The sequence below is a fragment of the Idiotropiscis lumnitzeri genome, chromosome 7 (genome assembly GCF_059441095.1).
Source record: "Idiotropiscis lumnitzeri isolate Australia: NSW breed Sydney's pygmy pipehorse chromosome 7, RoL_Ilum_1.0, whole genome shotgun sequence".
NCBI lineage: Eukaryota > Metazoa > Chordata > Actinopteri > Syngnathiformes > Syngnathidae > Idiotropiscis > Idiotropiscis lumnitzeri.
The window spans coordinates 8,513,732-8,531,215 of NC_142397.1; the positions used below are offsets into that span (position 1 = coordinate 8,513,732).

Here is a 17,484-nt window from a genome sequence, read left to right on the forward strand (position 1 = left end):
ATTGGACACGTTTTTTTAATGAATTCTTATCGCTCTTTTTCTTGACTCTTTAAAAATGACAATCAATCTTTTTGAAGATATCATCTTGTAATTATTCATAAAACAATTACACATAACTGGACAAGCCACTTAATGGAGACTTTAAGTTAGTTTAATACATGGCAGTGCTACATTGTTCACATCAGCATTCATCGACTGGCATCCCACTGAAACCAGTTTCACCAAGTGAGCTCAAGCCTCTTGTGTCGTATGAGTGCCGCAGGGAAACGTCCCATGTCCCATGATGCTCTGCTCACGGCCATCAAGGAAGCATGACGTATTTCTCAGCAATCTCCAGCAAGTACAGGTTGGATATCCCCGAAGGGTCTTCGGTCTGGTGCGTCTCCATGACAACCATCCTGCGCGGACGTCATAGTGCATGCTGTTATAGATGAACATTTGTCGCTTTTTGTTAAGTTAATGTTCAAATGTGGTATTTAGAAAGACAGTTAACTATATCCTTTAATCTTATGTGTTGCTGCTTCATATCATGTGCATTAAAGTATCAGTTATTTGAAGGTTTGTAATCAGAACAAAATGTCAAACCTGTCAGATTGTATCAGCCGGAAGATTTTCTTGGGGTCAGTGGTCTCCTCTAACACCTTACCGACGCCTCTTTTCGTCCTCAACCAGCCGTGACGCCACACCGCTAATAAAGTGCCCTCCAAATACACTGCAGGAAAATATCTTTGAGATGTTGTGATCTTTTTACTGGGTTTTTACAAAGGTACTCAGACTCTGGATGCTTCAGTTGGTTATGTAGCGCATCAGACTTTTTAATCTGAAGTTGAATTAGTAGATAAATGTAGGGTGCACATATAACTGTTTCTAATCTTTTAGCCAACTGAGAAGAAGCTTACAAGGCCCTACCTTACCCACAATGCAACATGCTCACATACCACGGAAACCCTTTTGTGTGCTACCTCCAGATTAGACTCACCTACAGATTCCACATTATGTGAGAAGGTGGTCTCGTGAGCCTGGTCGCTCTTTAGCGCCCCATCCAAGCCGACGATTTGTACTGTCCCTGCAGAGTGAAAGATGATTGACACATGCTTGAAAAAACATTATACAATATGAGGATTTAATGAACATGATCTTACCTTCTAATAGGACCAGCAGTGAGTTGCTGTCCAACTGATTCACTTGCATGGCATCTTGGTAGCGTTGATCTGCGACAATACACACACAGCGGCGGTGGTGGTTCGAATGTGAGTAAAATCTGTGCAAGACCCCTTGAAGGATCACTAGCATAGCATAAGCCACACATTTGACTCACTCTCTAAAGTACACATACACGCGCACACACACCCACACACACACCCCCACACACACACAAGCCCACCTGTGTCAGTGCACGTGAACCAAGAAGTGTTGGAGTTGAGGTTGATGTATTCCAAAGCGACAGGCAGTGCGTGACCGGAACCCCGAGAGACCCCGATGCAGACCAGCGGGTACTCCTGCTGGGGGTGTATCACTGTCTCAAACACCCGCAGTGTGTTCGCGAGGGGAAAGTCAAAAATCTACATTGATAGAACAACAGCACACTGGTTTGTTAAGTGATTTCTAAAAAAAAAAATCTTCACTTGTTGCAGCTCTGCCAACCTTGATCAGCATGAACTTGTTCATCGGCTCATACCACTGCAGCAGCACCACACTAGACTCCAGTGCGCAACACAGGAAGTTGTCCGCTGAAAAAAGGAAACACACACAAAATATCAAGATGGGGAAAGAGGGCAGTGAGGTGTTGTCAGGACAGAAGTTGGATACAAAAGGATAGTAGGTCAAGTGCCGAGGAGAGGCGGAGGATGAGGAGGCAAGGAGTTAGGCTTAAGAGAGAGGACAGAGGAAAGTTTCGTGAGGAGAAGATGAGGCAAAGAGGTACCGTTAGGGGCGTACTTGGAAGATGCAACGAAGTCAAGTTAGAAGAGGTGACAAAAGTACAGTGAGGAGTGATTGGGCAATGATGAAGAAGGGATAGATGAATGAGGAAGGTTTAGTTAGGAGAAGGCAAAGACGGGACAGTTCGGAGGGGTAAACAAGGCAAAGAGGCGTAGTAAGAAAAGGAACACACAGTATTTGCGTCATCTGAAGTAATTGTCGCATTTGTGAATACCGACTGAGCACGTCCGGCATCCTTTGGTGTCAGCAATTTTACACGTCACCGCACATTTCCTTAAAGACACAAAACAAATTTCGTTATGTGAGATAAGGGGGTGCAAAACAAACGGAACCCCAGATGTGGAGCAGCATCTGGCATTACCGCGGCAACAGCCGATGAGTGGGCAGCGCCACGATCCTTTGGTCCCTGCGAGCCTGCTCGTAAAGCTCCTTCAGTGAATGCGAGTGAAGCTGCGAGGATTTACCTGAAAAAAAAAAAACAAACGACAGGATTTTCTCGAAGATCCTTCATATATTCCCCGATATGTTCCTTGAAGTCGGCGAGAAGGAGATGAAAACGTACCCGATACGGACATGAGTACATTGTGGCAACTGTAGACCCAGGTGCACTTGCCAGGATACAACTGAATGGGAAGAAAACAGCATTCGGTCAGCTTTTTCTCGAGGAGACTAGCAGAAGATCACTTGGCAATAATCAACAACAACAAAAAAATGACAAAGAAACACAGTCCATGGCACACGCAAGAACATTTCCTTTTGCATGTCACGTACGATGACTGCAATCGCTCCTCTTGCTAGTTATTCATTTAAACCGCCACCTTGGACAATATAATATATAATAATATAAATAAACAACTGCAAATACACCACATAGTACTAAGAACTCATGATAACATGCTAGATCAGATTCAAACACGCAATGAACAGGTTATATTTGATTATCATCTCATCGGTTATTCATGACAACCACCTCGACGCACAGTAGAAATCTATAAAACATGTGGAATAACCCACAAAGGAAGCGTACCAGCTCCATGGTGGCCTCCGAGCTGTTGAGGTTGAGTGTGTAGATGCCCTCCTCTGCGCCCACAATCAGGTGCTTATCTAGAGGAAAGAGCGTGTTGCACATTTAAAATACTTTCAAAAAGAGGAGCATTTTTTTTGGTACCTTTGGTGTCTGGGTGTTCCCAGGTGGTGGAGCACTTGACTTTGAGAGGGCAGCCATGGAAAATCTTCTTAAAGTAGATCTGAACCAACAGGGAAGACATTGGACTGTACTACCTCAGACAGCTTGCAGGGGAGTACTGAGGCATGCGAGCTCAGACCCTGAATAGCTCAGTTGTAATTGCTTCAGATTCAGTTCATTAAAGTCCAACCACAAAGTCACAACAGTTCTCCAATTAAGTCTCTCAATTGTGTCGCTAAATAAAGCCAATGATTTCCATTAATCAAGTCACTAAAGTCTTTTAATAGTCATTCAAGTCCATCAATAAAGTCACTGAAGACAATCATTTTGTTCAGCTGTTAAATGGAAGGTAATGAGGATGAGTATGTCTCACAAATTTGACACACATCAGAGAAGAGTATTGCTAACTAACATGCCAAATTTCATTCTAAGCCATTTATGTTGAATCAATAAAGTCACTGCAGTCAATCAATAATCCATCGATAAAGTCCATTAAAACTCACAAAAGGTTTCCTATGAGGACTCACACACTTGGCGGGGTCCTGAGAAAACACACACACACACACACACACACACACACACACACGAGGAGTTTCAAGAGTAATACTTTTTTTTTTCAGAATAATTAAACTCTCACAGTGATTCTTGCCGCGCACTTTCTAAAACGAATATCTGTCACAAAAACACTCACAAAGTTCGCAAAACTAAAAGCATTAACACTGCTTTGTAGTGTGTTTGAATTTCTATAACACACACTTTGAGTGCCCAGTACTCTTTTCGCAGAACCGCAAACATAAGATAATGCTTTACACACAATTTCCAAATAATCAACTCACTCCGTGAAAAAAATGAACACATTCATGGCTATTATTTACACTATTTTTGCTAACTATCTGGCCAAACTGTCAAGCCAAAACAAAAGGAAGAGCACTACAAATAAGCCACAGACTGGTAAGCTATCGGCATGGACGTGGTGGCCATTAGGAATTTCGTCAGGTTCCCGAACGGCCGGTCTATTTCCAGACCGGTTGAACACCCAACACCCCCAACATCCCCTGTTGATGAATAGTAATAAGAACAGTGGACTTGTGTACGCTGACTCTTACCTTAGATGAGGGCTTCTGGTGTCTGCTTCTGCTTTTAGGAGGGAGCTCAGGAGGTAACGGCGCCCCCTGTTGGTCTAACAATTGTAAGGACATGGGATCTGTATCATTCACAAACACACACACACACTCCATCAATTAGTCACTAAGTTACTGAAATCGCTCAATAAAGGCCAACGAAATGACAGAAGTCCCTCAAAAAAGTCAATCAATGAAGTCATCAAGACCTGGTTGCTCAATGAAGTCGCTAAAAATAAAGTCACTCAACTTCATCAATGAAAGGTAGATCAATCAAGTCATAAAATAAAATTAATAAAGAGCATTCATCACCATTAAAATCCATCAATCACGTCTCGAAAAAAAGCCAGCCAAAAAAGTCACAGAATAAAGTCCATCACAAAAGGCCATCAATCAATTCATTCAACAAAAATCTGTATCGAACTGGAATAAATTAAGTGAGTTGAGTGCTTCTGCGTGTGTATGTGTGTGTGTCTGACCCAAGTTCCTCGTGTGTCTCAGGTGTTGCGCTGCTTTGACGTGCGTCCCACTGGACGTCCTGACGAGGGGCGAGGGGACGCACAGTGAAGACCTTTTTACAGCACCATCGTCTTCTACCCAAATGATTTCCTCTGAGCTGGAACGCATTTTAGGCTACATACACACACACATGGACACACATGCACACACATATACACAATATACACAATAAAAGTCCTATTAAGTCTTGTCATTGTTTGTTTACCCTTGGGGGAAGAGGAGGTGGCACTTGGTGCACCGGCATTGTGACACTGTAGGCAGGCAGAGAGAGTGGTTCAAGTGTGGGGGGGGGGGGGGGGGGGGGGGGGGGGGGGGGTGGGGGGGCGGGGGGTGCGTGTGTGTGTATGTGTGTGAGAAGCTTACGCATCCACATCATCATAGTCGTCATCTGAGGAATCTGAGTCCATGTCCCTGATAAACAAAATGTGCTCACTTTTAAATACAGTAAATATATTATGGGATGGTGTGCGTGGGGGTGTTCATGTGTGTGTGGGGGTGTGCGTGTGTGCGTGTGTGTGTATGTGTGCATACCTCAGAGTATGTGTGTTGATGTCATGCGAGCTTCCTGAACGCATCAGCTGCACAAAGCGCAAGTGAGAATGATTGCAAGGGGATGTATGCATGCATGTTTGGGTTTTTGTAGGCTTACAGTTGTTTGTGCTGGTTCTTTCTTCACAGGCATCGGAGAGTAGATCTGCCCCACTGCAACATGATGACGCACAACGTTATAAATCAAGCACGGTGACAAACAGTCAGCCATAATTGTAGCGGTTCAGTGAACATGCATGGACATTTGTGAGCGCGCCAATTAGCACAAGCATGTCTACAAAGTCACTAACGTTCATGAAGAAAGTGAATCAACAAAATCAATCGGCATCACATAGGTTCAGCAGTAAAATTGCAAAAAAGTCGTTGAACTTTTGCATTGTCGTTCTTCGATATTTTGGCTGGTCTGGTGGTCTAACAGGAGTTTTGGGGAAGACCACTGTGGGAGGTCCTCCAAAGGGTCTAGATTTCTCAGTTCGTAAAGCATCAGATTAATCTGAGGGTCCAGGATTTAAGCCTGGGTAACACGGTCGGTAGAGCGTCAGACTTTTGATCTGAGGGTCCGGGGTTCAAGTCCCTGTTTGGGCATTTTTGACAGTAGGTGGAAGAAGTCCAAAAGCACAAAGTCTCTCCTTGTAATAAGTCTAAATTGCGATCCATGAATTGAGTACATCAACACACCTCTTGTCCTCAAACGAAGTCCAGTTCATTCCTTTTCCAGCATATGCTGCATATTGGAATTGGGAGAAGACCATTGAGGACAAAACCTGACAGAGCCTGGCTAGCTCAGTCGGTAGAGCATCAGACTTTTAATCTGAGGGTCCAGGGTTCAAGTCCCTGTTCAGGCATTGTTATTGACACTAGGTGGAACAGCTCCAAAAGCACTAAGTCTTTCCTTGTAAAAACCTAATTTGGGATCCGTGAATTATTTCACGAGAAAGTATCAACGAAGTACATCAACACAGCCATTGTCCTCGAACAAAGGCTGAGGTCTGGTCGCCTTTTCCAGCATATGCTGTATATTGGGTTTCGGAGAAGACCATTTAATGAGGAAAGTCGGCAGAGCCTGGGTAGCTCAGTCGGTAGAGCATCAGACTTTTAATCTGAGGGTCCAGGGTTCAAGTCCCTGCTCAGGCGTTCTTATTGACACTAGGTACAAACGCTGTGAAAGTACAAAGTCTTTCCCTGTAATAATTCTGATTTGGGACCCCTGAATTATTGCATGAGAAAGTATCAACGAAGTACATCAACATAGCCATTGTCCTCTAACAAAGTCTGAAGTCCGGTAGCCATTTCCATCATATGCTGTATAATGGGTTTCGGAGAAGACCATTGAGGATACAACCCGTCAGAGCCTATTATTGCACGAGAAAGTACCAACGAAGTTCATCAACACAACCATTGTCCTCAAACAGTCTGAAGTCCAGTTTATCGCTATTCCAGCATATGCTGTATATTGGGATTCGGAGAAGACCATTGAGGACACAACCCAACCAATCGTGGGTAGCTCAGTCGGTAGAGCATCAGACTTTTAATCTGAGGGTCCAGGGTTCAAGTCCCTGTTCAGGTGTTGTTATTGACACTAGGAGGAACAGCTTTTCCGGCCATTACTCAGAAATTTTAGCAGGTTCCTTGTTACATAAATGTTCATGGAGCACTTATGAAGTTGCTGGTCATTTTAGACTTTATGAGAGTGTGTAAGCTTACACTTTCTGTATGAGTGTTTCCTCTCGCCCCAGTTTTGTTTGTTGATGGACTGGATCCTCTTCAAAGATCCGGGTATACTCACCTTTAGTCCCCCAAAAAATTGAGTCAATGTAAAATTACGAGTATTGGTTACTCATTGGCTTCAAATGGATTTAAAATCAAGTCAAATTATGTCATAATGTCACATTAGCCTGTCAGACCTCTAGTTCTTCATTATCTGTTGCTGGGCAGCTGAGATTATCAGGGTGTCGACACTTCTCCAGCAGATCCAAAGTCAGCGCTCGGCTCAGGCTCTGCTGGCTAAGGAACATGTGCTGGGACACAAGAATAGACACGAGTCACTTTTAGAGTTCAAGTTAATTTTTAAAATTCGGTTCTCGAGTCTGGGTTAGGGTTTCAACTTAAGGTTTTAAAACAGAGTTATAGTTTGATCATGTGTTTTCAAGCCAGGGTTCAAGTTTCAAAATGGTTTTTCAAGCTTCGGTTCGGGGTTCAATCAGGGTTTAAAATTTGAGTTTCAAGACTGGGTCAGAATTTCAAATTAGGGTTAGCGTATGATTCAAACAAGGGTTCAGGTTTGAAATTGGGGTTTCATCCCACGGTTACACTTTCAAAGTAGCACTTCGACTCAGAGTCAGGGTTACCAATTAGGGTTTCAAGGGTTTTAGCTTTGGGGTTAAATTAAGGATCAAACATAAATTGTCACATGACTGACTGAGAGCATCTTGGAGGCGCTTGGTCTCTTCTTGGGATTTTTCACGAGCACGGCCTTCACAAAGTTGTAGAACGTGGACGACCTGAACATAGGAAACAACTTCCCTCACATCATTGCATCAACTTTTAATAATGGCGGACTGTCATTGTGACGCTAAAGAAAAAGTTACTCAAGTCCATCAATAATATCACTAAATAAGGTCACCAAAGTCCATAAATAAATTCTAACAAGACCATCAATAAATCGCAAAATTGCATCATGGAGTTACATCAATGAGGTTACTAAAGGTCAATAATTTATTTTATTTTTTATTTTTTTTTACAAAATTTTTAAACAGAAGTCCAGCAATAGTCACTGAAGTCCATTAATAAAGTAAAAAAAGTTCATCGGTAACGAGTCAACAGATTATTTTAATCAGGGATGGTTTCATGTGTCCCTAAACATATTTGTAACGCTCATTTAAAATAATTCTTTATTTTTTTTAAAGAAAACTAGGAATTCTACAATTTGAATGTATGTTACCATTTCGCTTTGTCTTTCAATTTGGGAGACTGGTAGCCACTCTTGGACATGAGAAACAGGACACTTGGGAAAAAAATAAAAGAATTAGATGACGATGACGATGACGATGACGATGACGATGACGACGATGATTACCGTAGTGGGTGGAGCTGGAACATGGGCGGCTGTAGCTCTGCCAGCTCGATGGCAGTGATGCCTACCGACCAGATGTCGCACAGCTCATTGTAACCGCCTTTGATTTCCACGGCTGCAACCTCTGGCGCCATCCTGCGGGGATGAGGGTAAATGTAATATCTGGACAGTCAACCTTTTGACTTGAACAAAATTTTTGTTGAGGAGGGAAGCCCACCAGTACGGTGTCCCAATGAAGGACATCCGGCGAGCCAGCGTGGCCGTGATTTGGGCGGAGATTCCAAAGTCGGCTACATGACAGAAAAAACATGAATGCAAAAGAGTCGAGTTGATAAGTTGTTTCACGTTCCACCTACCCAACTTCACCTCGCCATGGTCATTGAGAAGGATGTTAGCACCCTGGAGGAAATTTAGAAGAAGAAAACATCACACATACATATCCAGTATCAAGATGAATATGCATAGGCAGGAACAAATCAACTGGGGGCTAAAGATACAATCCTGAGGGACTCCACAGGCAACTCACTTCTGTATATGTATTGTTTCATGTCTATACGGCTCTAATTCACCATGTTTAAATCCAATGTATCATATTTATATATCTAAACAGCTCTAAAACACTAAATTCATATCAATATTCACATCATATTTAATGGTCTTCAAATCTTTAATTTACCATAACTCACCATACCAAGTGTATGTACCACTAACCTCATTAATATAATTACATCATATGTAATGTCTATACACAGCACATTTTAAAATCCTATTTAATGCGTTCACCTTGATGTCTCGGTGCATTTTCTTCTGTGCATGGAGGTAGTCCACACCCTACACACGCACACACACATACACATCCAGACAAAATATGTTTTTAGTATTCATATAATCAGGAACGTGTTTGGTATGATGATAATCATAAAGTACATTCATAAGGAATTGCAAGAAGATCTCCACTTGCAGATGATGCAAAGTTGGCCAGGGTGATTACAAATCACCAGTTTGAAGTGGGAAGAAGGGTGTTTTAAAAATACATCAATCATTTAATTTGCTCAAAAATCGATGTATGTATGAAAGTGGAATGAAGTTGGACTCATTTGCTGGACTGGTTTGTTTCCCTTAATGTGCGCCTTATGACCAGGTGCATCTTATAAATAGTTGAGCTGGTTTGATGCACACTGTTGTCATGTTTACGAATGAAATATATATATCTGCATCACGATTAAATGAACCAAACCAATGAACCAAAAATTACATAACCTGCACCACAACTTAGACCTGCTCCGAGCTGGTCTAAAGTCTCGGCTACTTTCAGTCTTTAAATTTTCAGATGTGATGTCAATTAAAAACCCCTTTGGTGCGCAGAACCTGGTGCAGCAGGGACTGGCAAGTTCCCAAACACGGTAAACTAGACTTACCCTGGTATGGAAAACGAGGATGCGCCAGATTTACGCCGAGCGCATATGCACTATATATAGAAATCGTAACCATGGTGTGACTACCTGAAGCATCTCTCGGCAGACGTACGCAATCTGTGCTTCTGACAGAGGACCGGTCACTGTGAAGTACAAATAAATGAAATTATATCTCTGATTATCAAATGGGCTTTGTCAATCTTGATATCAGATCATAATTGCGATTATTGTGCATTTTTACCGCTGTAGACGTCCTGCAGGGAGCCTCCCCCGCAGAACTCCATGCAGATCCACAGTTTGTTGGCCCTGCATGTCAATCAATCACTCAACCAATCAATCAGCAAGAGACAGTGTTTGAACGGAATGGTCGCCGTGTAGTCTCACCATATGTAGCTGCCATAATATGCCACAATGTTAGCGTGTTTGCAGCTCCTCACGATGACTATTTCTTGCTGGATGGTGGAGAAGTCGTCCTCTGTGGACACACGCACAAATGTTTGGAACAAGCTCCGCTACTACAAAGCAAAAGGAATAACAATCTCACCTGGTTCGGTTTTAATAATCTTAATGGCTGCCAAATCCTCGGTCTGCTTATTACGTGCCTACACACACACACGCACAAAAGAAAACATGCACACTACAATAGGTTACGCACATTTTGTTTGAATCATTTCTGGTAAATGTCATTTTTTTTTATTTTAAAGTTTTATTTTTACAAATTCCATTTCGCCATGTGGGTTCTTTGCCGGCAATTGTGTCCATCTAGCCATTTTTTTTTTTTTTTACTTTTTTATTGCAATTTCTAAAATCAGTTCTTAAAATAAAAATAAGACACTCCACAGTATTGCATTATACATTTTAAAACATGTAGTAATATTATGATTAAATACAATGTAATGAATGAAATTCATTTTGCGTTATGATATCATGATTCAGTTCAATTGGCCTCCTTATGGTGTGCACGCCTTAGCCACTAGGTAGCAGTATACAGAATTACAGATTTAGACATAATATTATAGAACTAACTATAGAACTAAGTGCCAGTAATATTAGTCATTTTTCACAGAGGAAAAAGAATATAAGCCAGTGAGTACTGTTATATTGTCTGTCTACATGTGTTGCCACACCATTTTTTTTTTTTTTTTTTTTTGTTGCCTTTATTAGTCCCACAATGGGGAAATTCGAGATTCGAACCCAGGCCTCCTGGGGAGACTGGGTCCTGAACGCGGCGCCTTAGACCACTCGGCCATCCTGGCATTTGCATTCAGATATCGTTTGCTTAATGGGTTATAGCATCCAAAACATCAATGCTCGTTTTATTAGCTGGTCGAAGTAGTAGTATTAAGGTCGCAAGCTAAATTCATTTTGGATGTTGTACTTTAACCTGCATAAGGATTAAAATTAAAACGGATATTTTATACTCTTAGCGGTTTATGAGTCTTTAGATGGACTGTTGTTCATTTAAAAAAATACAGGAAAAAAATCATAAAATTATACGCTATGTGACAAAAAGGGCCATGGACAAGATGAGACTGTAGTAAAATCTGACAAGGCCAGAGGCTAAAGGACAGAAAATGGACATAGAACCCGTTTGTGTCTTGATTGCCTATGGGAGCCTTAAGATGTTTTTTTTTTTTGGTAGATACTGTAGAGGAAAACTCCATGGCGCTTTTTTATTGTGCTTTGACTCAGGTGCAGACGCATGCTTTCAGTTCTCACTAAACCACTTCCTCCTGCAAGGCCGCACCAAAGCACCAAAAGTGCAACAACTAAGAGCCCAAATGTACGTTATCAAGTAACACAATCTAATCGTGGAACATTGCTAACATTCATTTAATACAAAAAAAAAATCACTTTGACTGAAATTACATTGAGTCAGTCACCCTCCATTCCAGCTATATTAAAGTTAATGTTGCAATAAAATACTTTATACATTGTGGAATTATTCAAAAGGTGAGCATCTGACCTTGTAAACCTCCCCGTAGGTTCCCCATCCGACCCTCAGCAGGATCTCAAAGTCATCCTGAGGGTTCCTTGTGGAGAAATCCTCCCCGAGTTGAAGATCCATCAATCGATTGGATTATTACTCACGCGCACACACATACACGCACGCAAGGACACAAATAACACACATTTACTCTCAATGTGAGAGCTGATGAACAGCCACTTTTACTTTGTCTCCGACTTGTGTTCTCGGGAAGCTGCTGAGGCACGCACACACACGCACACAGTCACATATGTGCACCTTCCTGTTTCTCACTCACTTGTTGGTCCTCCTATCAGCCACTAGCACCTTCCCTTATCATCTCCACATTTGCAGAATCAATGCAAATTTACTTCTGTGTGTACACGTGTATGTGTGTGTGTGCGGCTTTCCTGTCCGTTGGTGCATATTAAAAATTCTAAATTAACCACATGCTTCCCTATTCTTTTGATCTGTGACCAAAATGATCTTTTCCACTGACCAGCTGTGGTCTTGAACATTTTATACAACTGTATTTGGACTAAGATTGCGTTGTTGCCACTCTCAATATAAAAAGATAAGAATTAGGGTGTATCAGTAGCTGCACTTTGAAGTCGGATACACTTGGGGGAACGAGAAACTGGGCAGGGACACCACCACAAATACATGCACACACAGTGTTATTACAAAGTGAATTGCAAAACCGAAAAAAAAAAAGATTTATCAGGGCATATCATATACCATGCCATGTATCGTCTCATTCCAAATACACATCACACTGTTTGAAACTGCACATTACACTGGAGATTACATCGTGGTGCACATCACGCTGTGTCACATTGCATCACACTTGAGTCGATTCTCATCATTCATCATGATGACACAGTCACGTGACATAACTCATGTTATCTGATTGCTCATAGTTCGTGTGTGTATCGGCAGGATGGCGGATGGGGTTTGGAGCGATGGAGCATTCACATTTTGTGAAGACGTTGCTGCAAAACGGTTCATCAAATTAAAAGGCCACAACAAGAATAATGAACTGACTTGAGCCACGTGTGACATTTGCGCCGAAAAGTCACCTTCCTCTACACTTTCAGTTTCAGTCACTTAACCATAAACTACCACGTCTTAAATGTTGGCTCAGCAGAGTCTCACTGCTGACTTGTGTGAATCACACATTTTTGCGGATATCACATCTCATGGAGCCCACCATTAGTTTTATCATGGAGTAACATTGTTGAGCTGGTGGTTAAAAAAAAAAGAATGTAAAAAAAGTCTTTGTTTTCAATTCCAGTTACTACTTAATTAAAATAATATTATACAATTAAATATTTCAAGGTAAAACCCTACGACGAACAAAAATAAAAATTTAGATTTACGTAAAACACATACCCTCTCGTAGCCTCTAGTAGACATTATTATGACAGAGAAAGCTCGACAGAAATAAAAGGTGAAAACAGTATTTTTGAAAGAGACAATTGACTACATTCTGGTATATGTGGATCACCACGTGGTATTAATGACAGTCTTTAAAAAAATTAATTAATTAATAAATGAACTATTCGCAAGTTGAACACATATTTCCTAGGACAAGTTTCCAGCACGGTCAGTTGTTTCCAGTCACTCGACCTTTCATTTCCGGTCTAATGGCGTCTATTTTTCCGGTCCGTACTCTTTCCCTTCCGACTCTCTTTTCACTCCACCGGTGCCTGTTTTTGCTCCACGTGTGGGGCTTGAATTTTAGCTCCTCCATACCATATTCGACCTGCCATATTTTTCGGACAAAAATGTCTTCGACTTTCGAGCAGATGAAAGCGAACGTGGCCCAACTCCTGCGAGGAATCGATCGGTATGAAGGTTTGCTCGGGGCTACGTTGAGGATAGTTGCGTGCTAACGGGAAAGCTAGCTACGTTTTGCCTCTCAGTGGCTTAAAAATCGCGGCAATATCTGCGATTTTCAGTTCGAATTACAATATTAATCAAAGTTATAGGAACATGTTTCTGCACTTGATGAGTTTATGGCTGTTATCGTGAAATCGGTGTTGTTTAGTTTAGACACCAGTCTGTTTACATTTCTGTTTTGGTGCTTGCTAACTTGTGCTCAAGAAAACACATTTAAATCGGAGTACGACGGCGATAAATTTGTATCAAACATGAGTTAGTTGAGGAACTATACGGAACATGTCTGAATTAATCACAAGGTTGGTTGAACACATTTTAGATTACACATATAACGTGTAAAAATAGTGTGATGTGGTAAGTTGGCTTTTTTTAAATATAGGGCATCACTTATTTTGTGTTACCAACATAATAATAATGCTCGTATTTTTTCCCACCCTAGTCGTGCAAAAATTGTTGCATTTAGTGAAAATACCAATTTAATGCATGTTTTAGATGGAAAATTAGATTTTTGTTTACATTGATGATTTTATTATGATAATTTTGGGGTCATTTTCAAAAGGATTTGTATTCAAATGAATTGCTCTTATGTCTTCCCTTAAATTATGATTTTGTGTAAGTTATTCTCAGACATTTAGTTAAAGCAGTATGCCATGCAATTATTTAATGCAGTAAATTAAATAACAAGTGACATTTTGAGTAATTTTTTTGGGGGGGGTTAAAATGCAAACGTATATTATTATTTCCACTGTCCTGCCAAATGTCAGATACAATCCAGAAAACTTGGCCACATTGGAGCGTTACGTGGAGACGCAAGCCCGGGAAAATGCGTACGACCTGGAGGCCAATCTGGCCGTTCTCAAGCTGTGAGTCCCGAAACACTAACATGTCATCTTTGTATCGTCGTCACCAATGCAATGTGGTTTCCGCCAGGTATCAATTCAACCCAGCCTACTTCCAGACAAACGTGACTTCCCAGATCCTGCTCAAGGCGCTCACCAACTTGCCCCACACGGACTTCACGCTCTGCAAGTGCATGATCGACCAGACACACGTATCCCCTCGGTGCTCGTGACGATTTGGTTCGACAGTCCCTTGCGCTTTTGGGAAGATTTAGTAAGACTTTCTACAAAATACTGAAATTATTATTTTTTTAATATGATAGTCACATAAATCTCTGGAACAAATAGAGAGAACATTACAAAATTATTACTTTCTCTTATTTTTCTAATTGTAGGTATATATTTGAATAAAATAATATTTTGGGGGGGGTAAACTTGTGAAAATATAACTCCCAAAGTCATAACGCACATTGTTGTTTATGGAATTTATTTGCAGAAAATGAAAATTGGTCAAAATACCCCCCAAAAAGTTCCAAGGATTTAGTCGCGGTTAGCTCCAAAAAAAAAACAAAAACCCAAAAACACTTATTTTATAGGAACTCAAAATGTTTTTGCAAGGAGTTATTTATTTATGTTATTTATTAACCAACTGAAGTTAGTAGAAAATAACATTTTAGGTTGATTTAAAAATATGACTCATAAAAAAGGAGTTATAACCTCACAACAATCTAGTTGGAGTTTGTGCAAAAATATTAAGAGCTATCTAGGATTGTATACAAAAGTTAATTCACTCAAATTATTAGAATACTGCCAGTTTAAAAAAATCCATACATTGTGTCCCCATAACGTCATAAGAATTCAGTATGATTGTCTACAAAAGTTGGGTTGGGGGGGGTCAATTTCCTTGACTACAGTGTCGCAGCAAGAGGAACGCCCCATCAGGCAGATCCTCTACCTGGGAAACCTGCTGGAGACCTGCCACTTCCAGAGCTTCTGGGTAACATACACACACACACAAGCGCAGGATAACTATTAACTTCTGCAACTTGACGGAAGCTCTTTTGTGTTCATTACAGACGAGTCTTGAGGAGAACCGGGAACTGATCGATGGAATTACTGGTTTTGAAGACTCAGTCCGCAAGTGTGAGTTTCTACATCACAACAATGGACACAAATATTCCATTTGAATGGAAAAAAAGAATTTAGTTTTAATTAGATTAATCTGAATATTCTATAAAATATTATTAGGCAAATATGTGGGATTATATTTTTTAGCTGCAACTAACGATTATTAATCGATTCATCAATGAATCGTATAAAGTAAATCCATTGCTATATTAAAAAAACAGCACATTGTTTCTATTTATAAAAAAAGTTGTTTAAACCATTAATCATTTCTAAAAAAAATAATTATTAATTTGATAATCAATAAGTTGTCGTACATTACACCTCTATTATACAGTATTAAATGTGTAAAAAGAATAAATACTTAATAGTTCAAGGAAAGTCATTATTATTAGAAAATAGAAAACATTGCAATTTGAATAGTTATTTTATGATAAAAGTCGAATATTCCATGAAAATTAACAAGAAAGAAGTATATACTATAAGTACTATACGAGAGTAAAGGTATTCAAGTTATTGTATAATAAAACCTGAATAGTCACAACTTTCAGGGAAATGCAAGTAGAAATACCGTACTTCATAAATTAATTTTTTTGGACATTGCAAATGAAATCTTTGTGTTTGTTTTCCAGTCATCTGCCATGTGGTGGGCATCACCTACCAGACGATAGAGCGCCGCCTGCTGGCTGAAATGCTCGGAGACCCTCTGGGTAAATTCTGTTTATAGAATAAGTTGTACCTTGGTATAACATTTTGGTGTTGATGCACGTGTGTGCGTTTGTATCACCTTGTAGACACGCAGGTGAAGGTGTGGATGAACAAGTACAACTGGACCGAGACGGAGGACGGACAGGTCTTCGTCTTCAACCAGGAGGAGAGCGTCAAGCCCAAGAACATCGTGGAGAAGATCGACTTTGAAAGTCCGTACCAGAACATGAGGAGATGTCCTCCGTTTTGTTTGCTAAACATCCTCTTTTTGTCCTTTTTCTTGCACAGGCGTGTCGAGCATCATGGCCACCTCCCAGTGACACACACACAGACACACATAGTAAAGCCGGTCATTTCCACACTTTTCCATATAGTAAAAATAAATTATCATTTCCAGTCCATCTTGTCCTTTTCTCTGTTACTTTCATTATGTCATCATGGCACACACGCAGGTAGAAGCAGGAAAGTGAAGGAATAATGGGCCAAGTGACACATATAAAGATTCAGTGGTAATTATAAGCAAATATCCAAATTTTGTTGCAAGAACATACAACCTTTGTTGTAGAAAACCAAAAATGTCATTTATGCAAGAATAAATGAAACAGTATGAGGGTGAAATAGGATTTTTTTGTGAAAAAGTATGAGGAAAAAGTCATCTTTTTGTAAGAAACTGGTAAATTATTTCAACAAGTCAGGAAGTAGACAACTATAAGAGAATGTGAGTTTTTCATGGGTGATGTCAATATGGGAGGAAAAAGTCATTTTTACAAAAAGAGTCAGTATAGGAAAGTTATGAGGCACTTTATACTTTTACGTGAATAATGAAGTATAAGGAAAATTATCCACAAGGGGGATAGTTTTACAAAATAAAGTCACCATTTTACAGTGATCATAAGGTGAGGGAAAGTCAATTCTACAACTACAGTCATAATTGTACGAGAATAAAGTCATAAGAGAATGTAAAATCAAAATTGTGGGGGTGTTTCACCATTTTACAAGAATGAAGTCATTAAACGGTATAAGGAAAAGTCATAAGAGGACTATTAAGAATATTTTTGACTTCTCAAGTTATGTATTTCTACCACGTTTTATTAATTAATTTGATATTTTTGTTTGTGTAAACTAAACTAGCTCAAATTT

The 17,484-nt window shown here is 40.3% G+C and overlaps 2 protein-coding genes and 2 non-coding genes across 5 annotated transcripts; 3 read left to right on the top strand and 1 right to left on the bottom strand.

The window, feature by feature from the left end:
* Positions 1 to 14: 14 nt before the first annotated feature.
* On the bottom strand, positions 15 to 12,537 carry map4k1 (mitogen-activated protein kinase kinase kinase kinase 1). The gene is made up of 31 exons (XM_088300817.1): positions 11,771 to 12,537; positions 10,349 to 10,406; positions 10,189 to 10,279; positions 10,046 to 10,110; positions 9,892 to 9,947; positions 9,173 to 9,220; positions 8,746 to 8,788; positions 8,607 to 8,679; positions 8,393 to 8,524; positions 8,258 to 8,320; positions 7,736 to 7,817; positions 7,221 to 7,334; positions 7,021 to 7,102; positions 5,417 to 5,469; positions 5,299 to 5,345; positions 5,131 to 5,178; positions 4,973 to 5,018; positions 4,728 to 4,881; positions 4,234 to 4,331; positions 3,631 to 3,669; positions 3,110 to 3,188; positions 2,969 to 3,045; positions 2,504 to 2,564; positions 2,303 to 2,405; positions 2,156 to 2,214; positions 1,645 to 1,730; positions 1,385 to 1,562; positions 1,143 to 1,211; positions 980 to 1,066; positions 586 to 712; positions 15 to 398 (listed from the first exon to the last, which is right to left on the bottom strand). The coding sequence occupies exons 1-31, from the start codon at positions 11,870 to 11,872 to the stop codon at positions 302 to 304; spliced, it is 2,517 nt and encodes an 838-aa protein (XP_088156943.1). The 5' UTR covers positions 11,873 to 12,537; the 3' UTR covers positions 15 to 301.
* Positions 6,089 to 6,161, top strand: trnak-uuu (transfer RNA lysine (anticodon UUU)). Its single transcript has one exon. It is a non-coding gene; the product is annotated as a tRNA-Lys (tRNA).
* trnak-uuu (transfer RNA lysine (anticodon UUU)) lies at positions 6,378 to 6,450 on the top strand. The gene has a single exon. It is a non-coding gene; the product is annotated as a tRNA-Lys (tRNA).
* An 851-nt stretch (positions 12,538 to 13,388) lies between the features above and the next one.
* eif3k (eukaryotic translation initiation factor 3, subunit K) lies at positions 13,389 to 16,745 on the top strand. Of its 2 annotated transcripts, none has more exons than XM_088300499.1 (8): positions 13,389 to 13,619; positions 14,437 to 14,535; positions 14,603 to 14,723; positions 15,431 to 15,508; positions 15,588 to 15,654; positions 16,269 to 16,346; positions 16,431 to 16,556; positions 16,633 to 16,745. In XM_088300499.1, the coding sequence occupies exons 1-8, from the start codon at positions 13,417 to 13,419 to the stop codon at positions 16,662 to 16,664; spliced, it is 804 nt and encodes a 267-aa protein (XP_088156625.1). In that variant the 5' UTR covers positions 13,389 to 13,416; the 3' UTR covers positions 16,665 to 16,745. The 2 variants fall into 2 exon arrangements, with proteins under 2 accessions (XP_088156625.1, XP_088156626.1); XM_088300500.1 differs by having other exon boundaries at positions 15,434 to 15,508.
* Positions 16,746 to 17,484: the final 739 nt, after the last annotated feature.

Bases quoted from the DNA above. Each gene is read 5' to 3' on its own strand.
- map4k1 (XM_088300817.1), bottom strand. From the start codon at position 11,872: ATGGATCTTCAACTCGGGGAGGATTTCTCCACAAGGAACCCTCAGGAT. The intron at 9,221-9,891 runs GTAGTCACACCA...GTGCGTGTGTAG, and splicing joins TCTGCCGAGAGATGCTTCAG to GGTGTGGACTACCTCCATGC. The intron at 3,046-3,109 runs GTACCAAAAAAA...TCTTTCCTCTAG, and splicing joins GGAACACCCAGACACCAAAG to ATAAGCACCTGATTGTGGGC.
- eif3k (XM_088300499.1), top strand. From the start codon at position 13,417: ATGGCGTCTATTTTTCCGGTCCGTACTCTTTCCCTTCCGACTCTCTTT. The intron at 14,536-14,602 runs GTGAGTCCCGAA...GGTTTCCGCCAG, and splicing joins AATCTGGCCGTTCTCAAGCT to GTATCAATTCAACCCAGCCT. The intron at 16,557-16,632 runs GTCCGTACCAGA...TTTCTTGCACAG, and splicing joins GGAGAAGATCGACTTTGAAA to GCGTGTCGAGCATCATGGCC.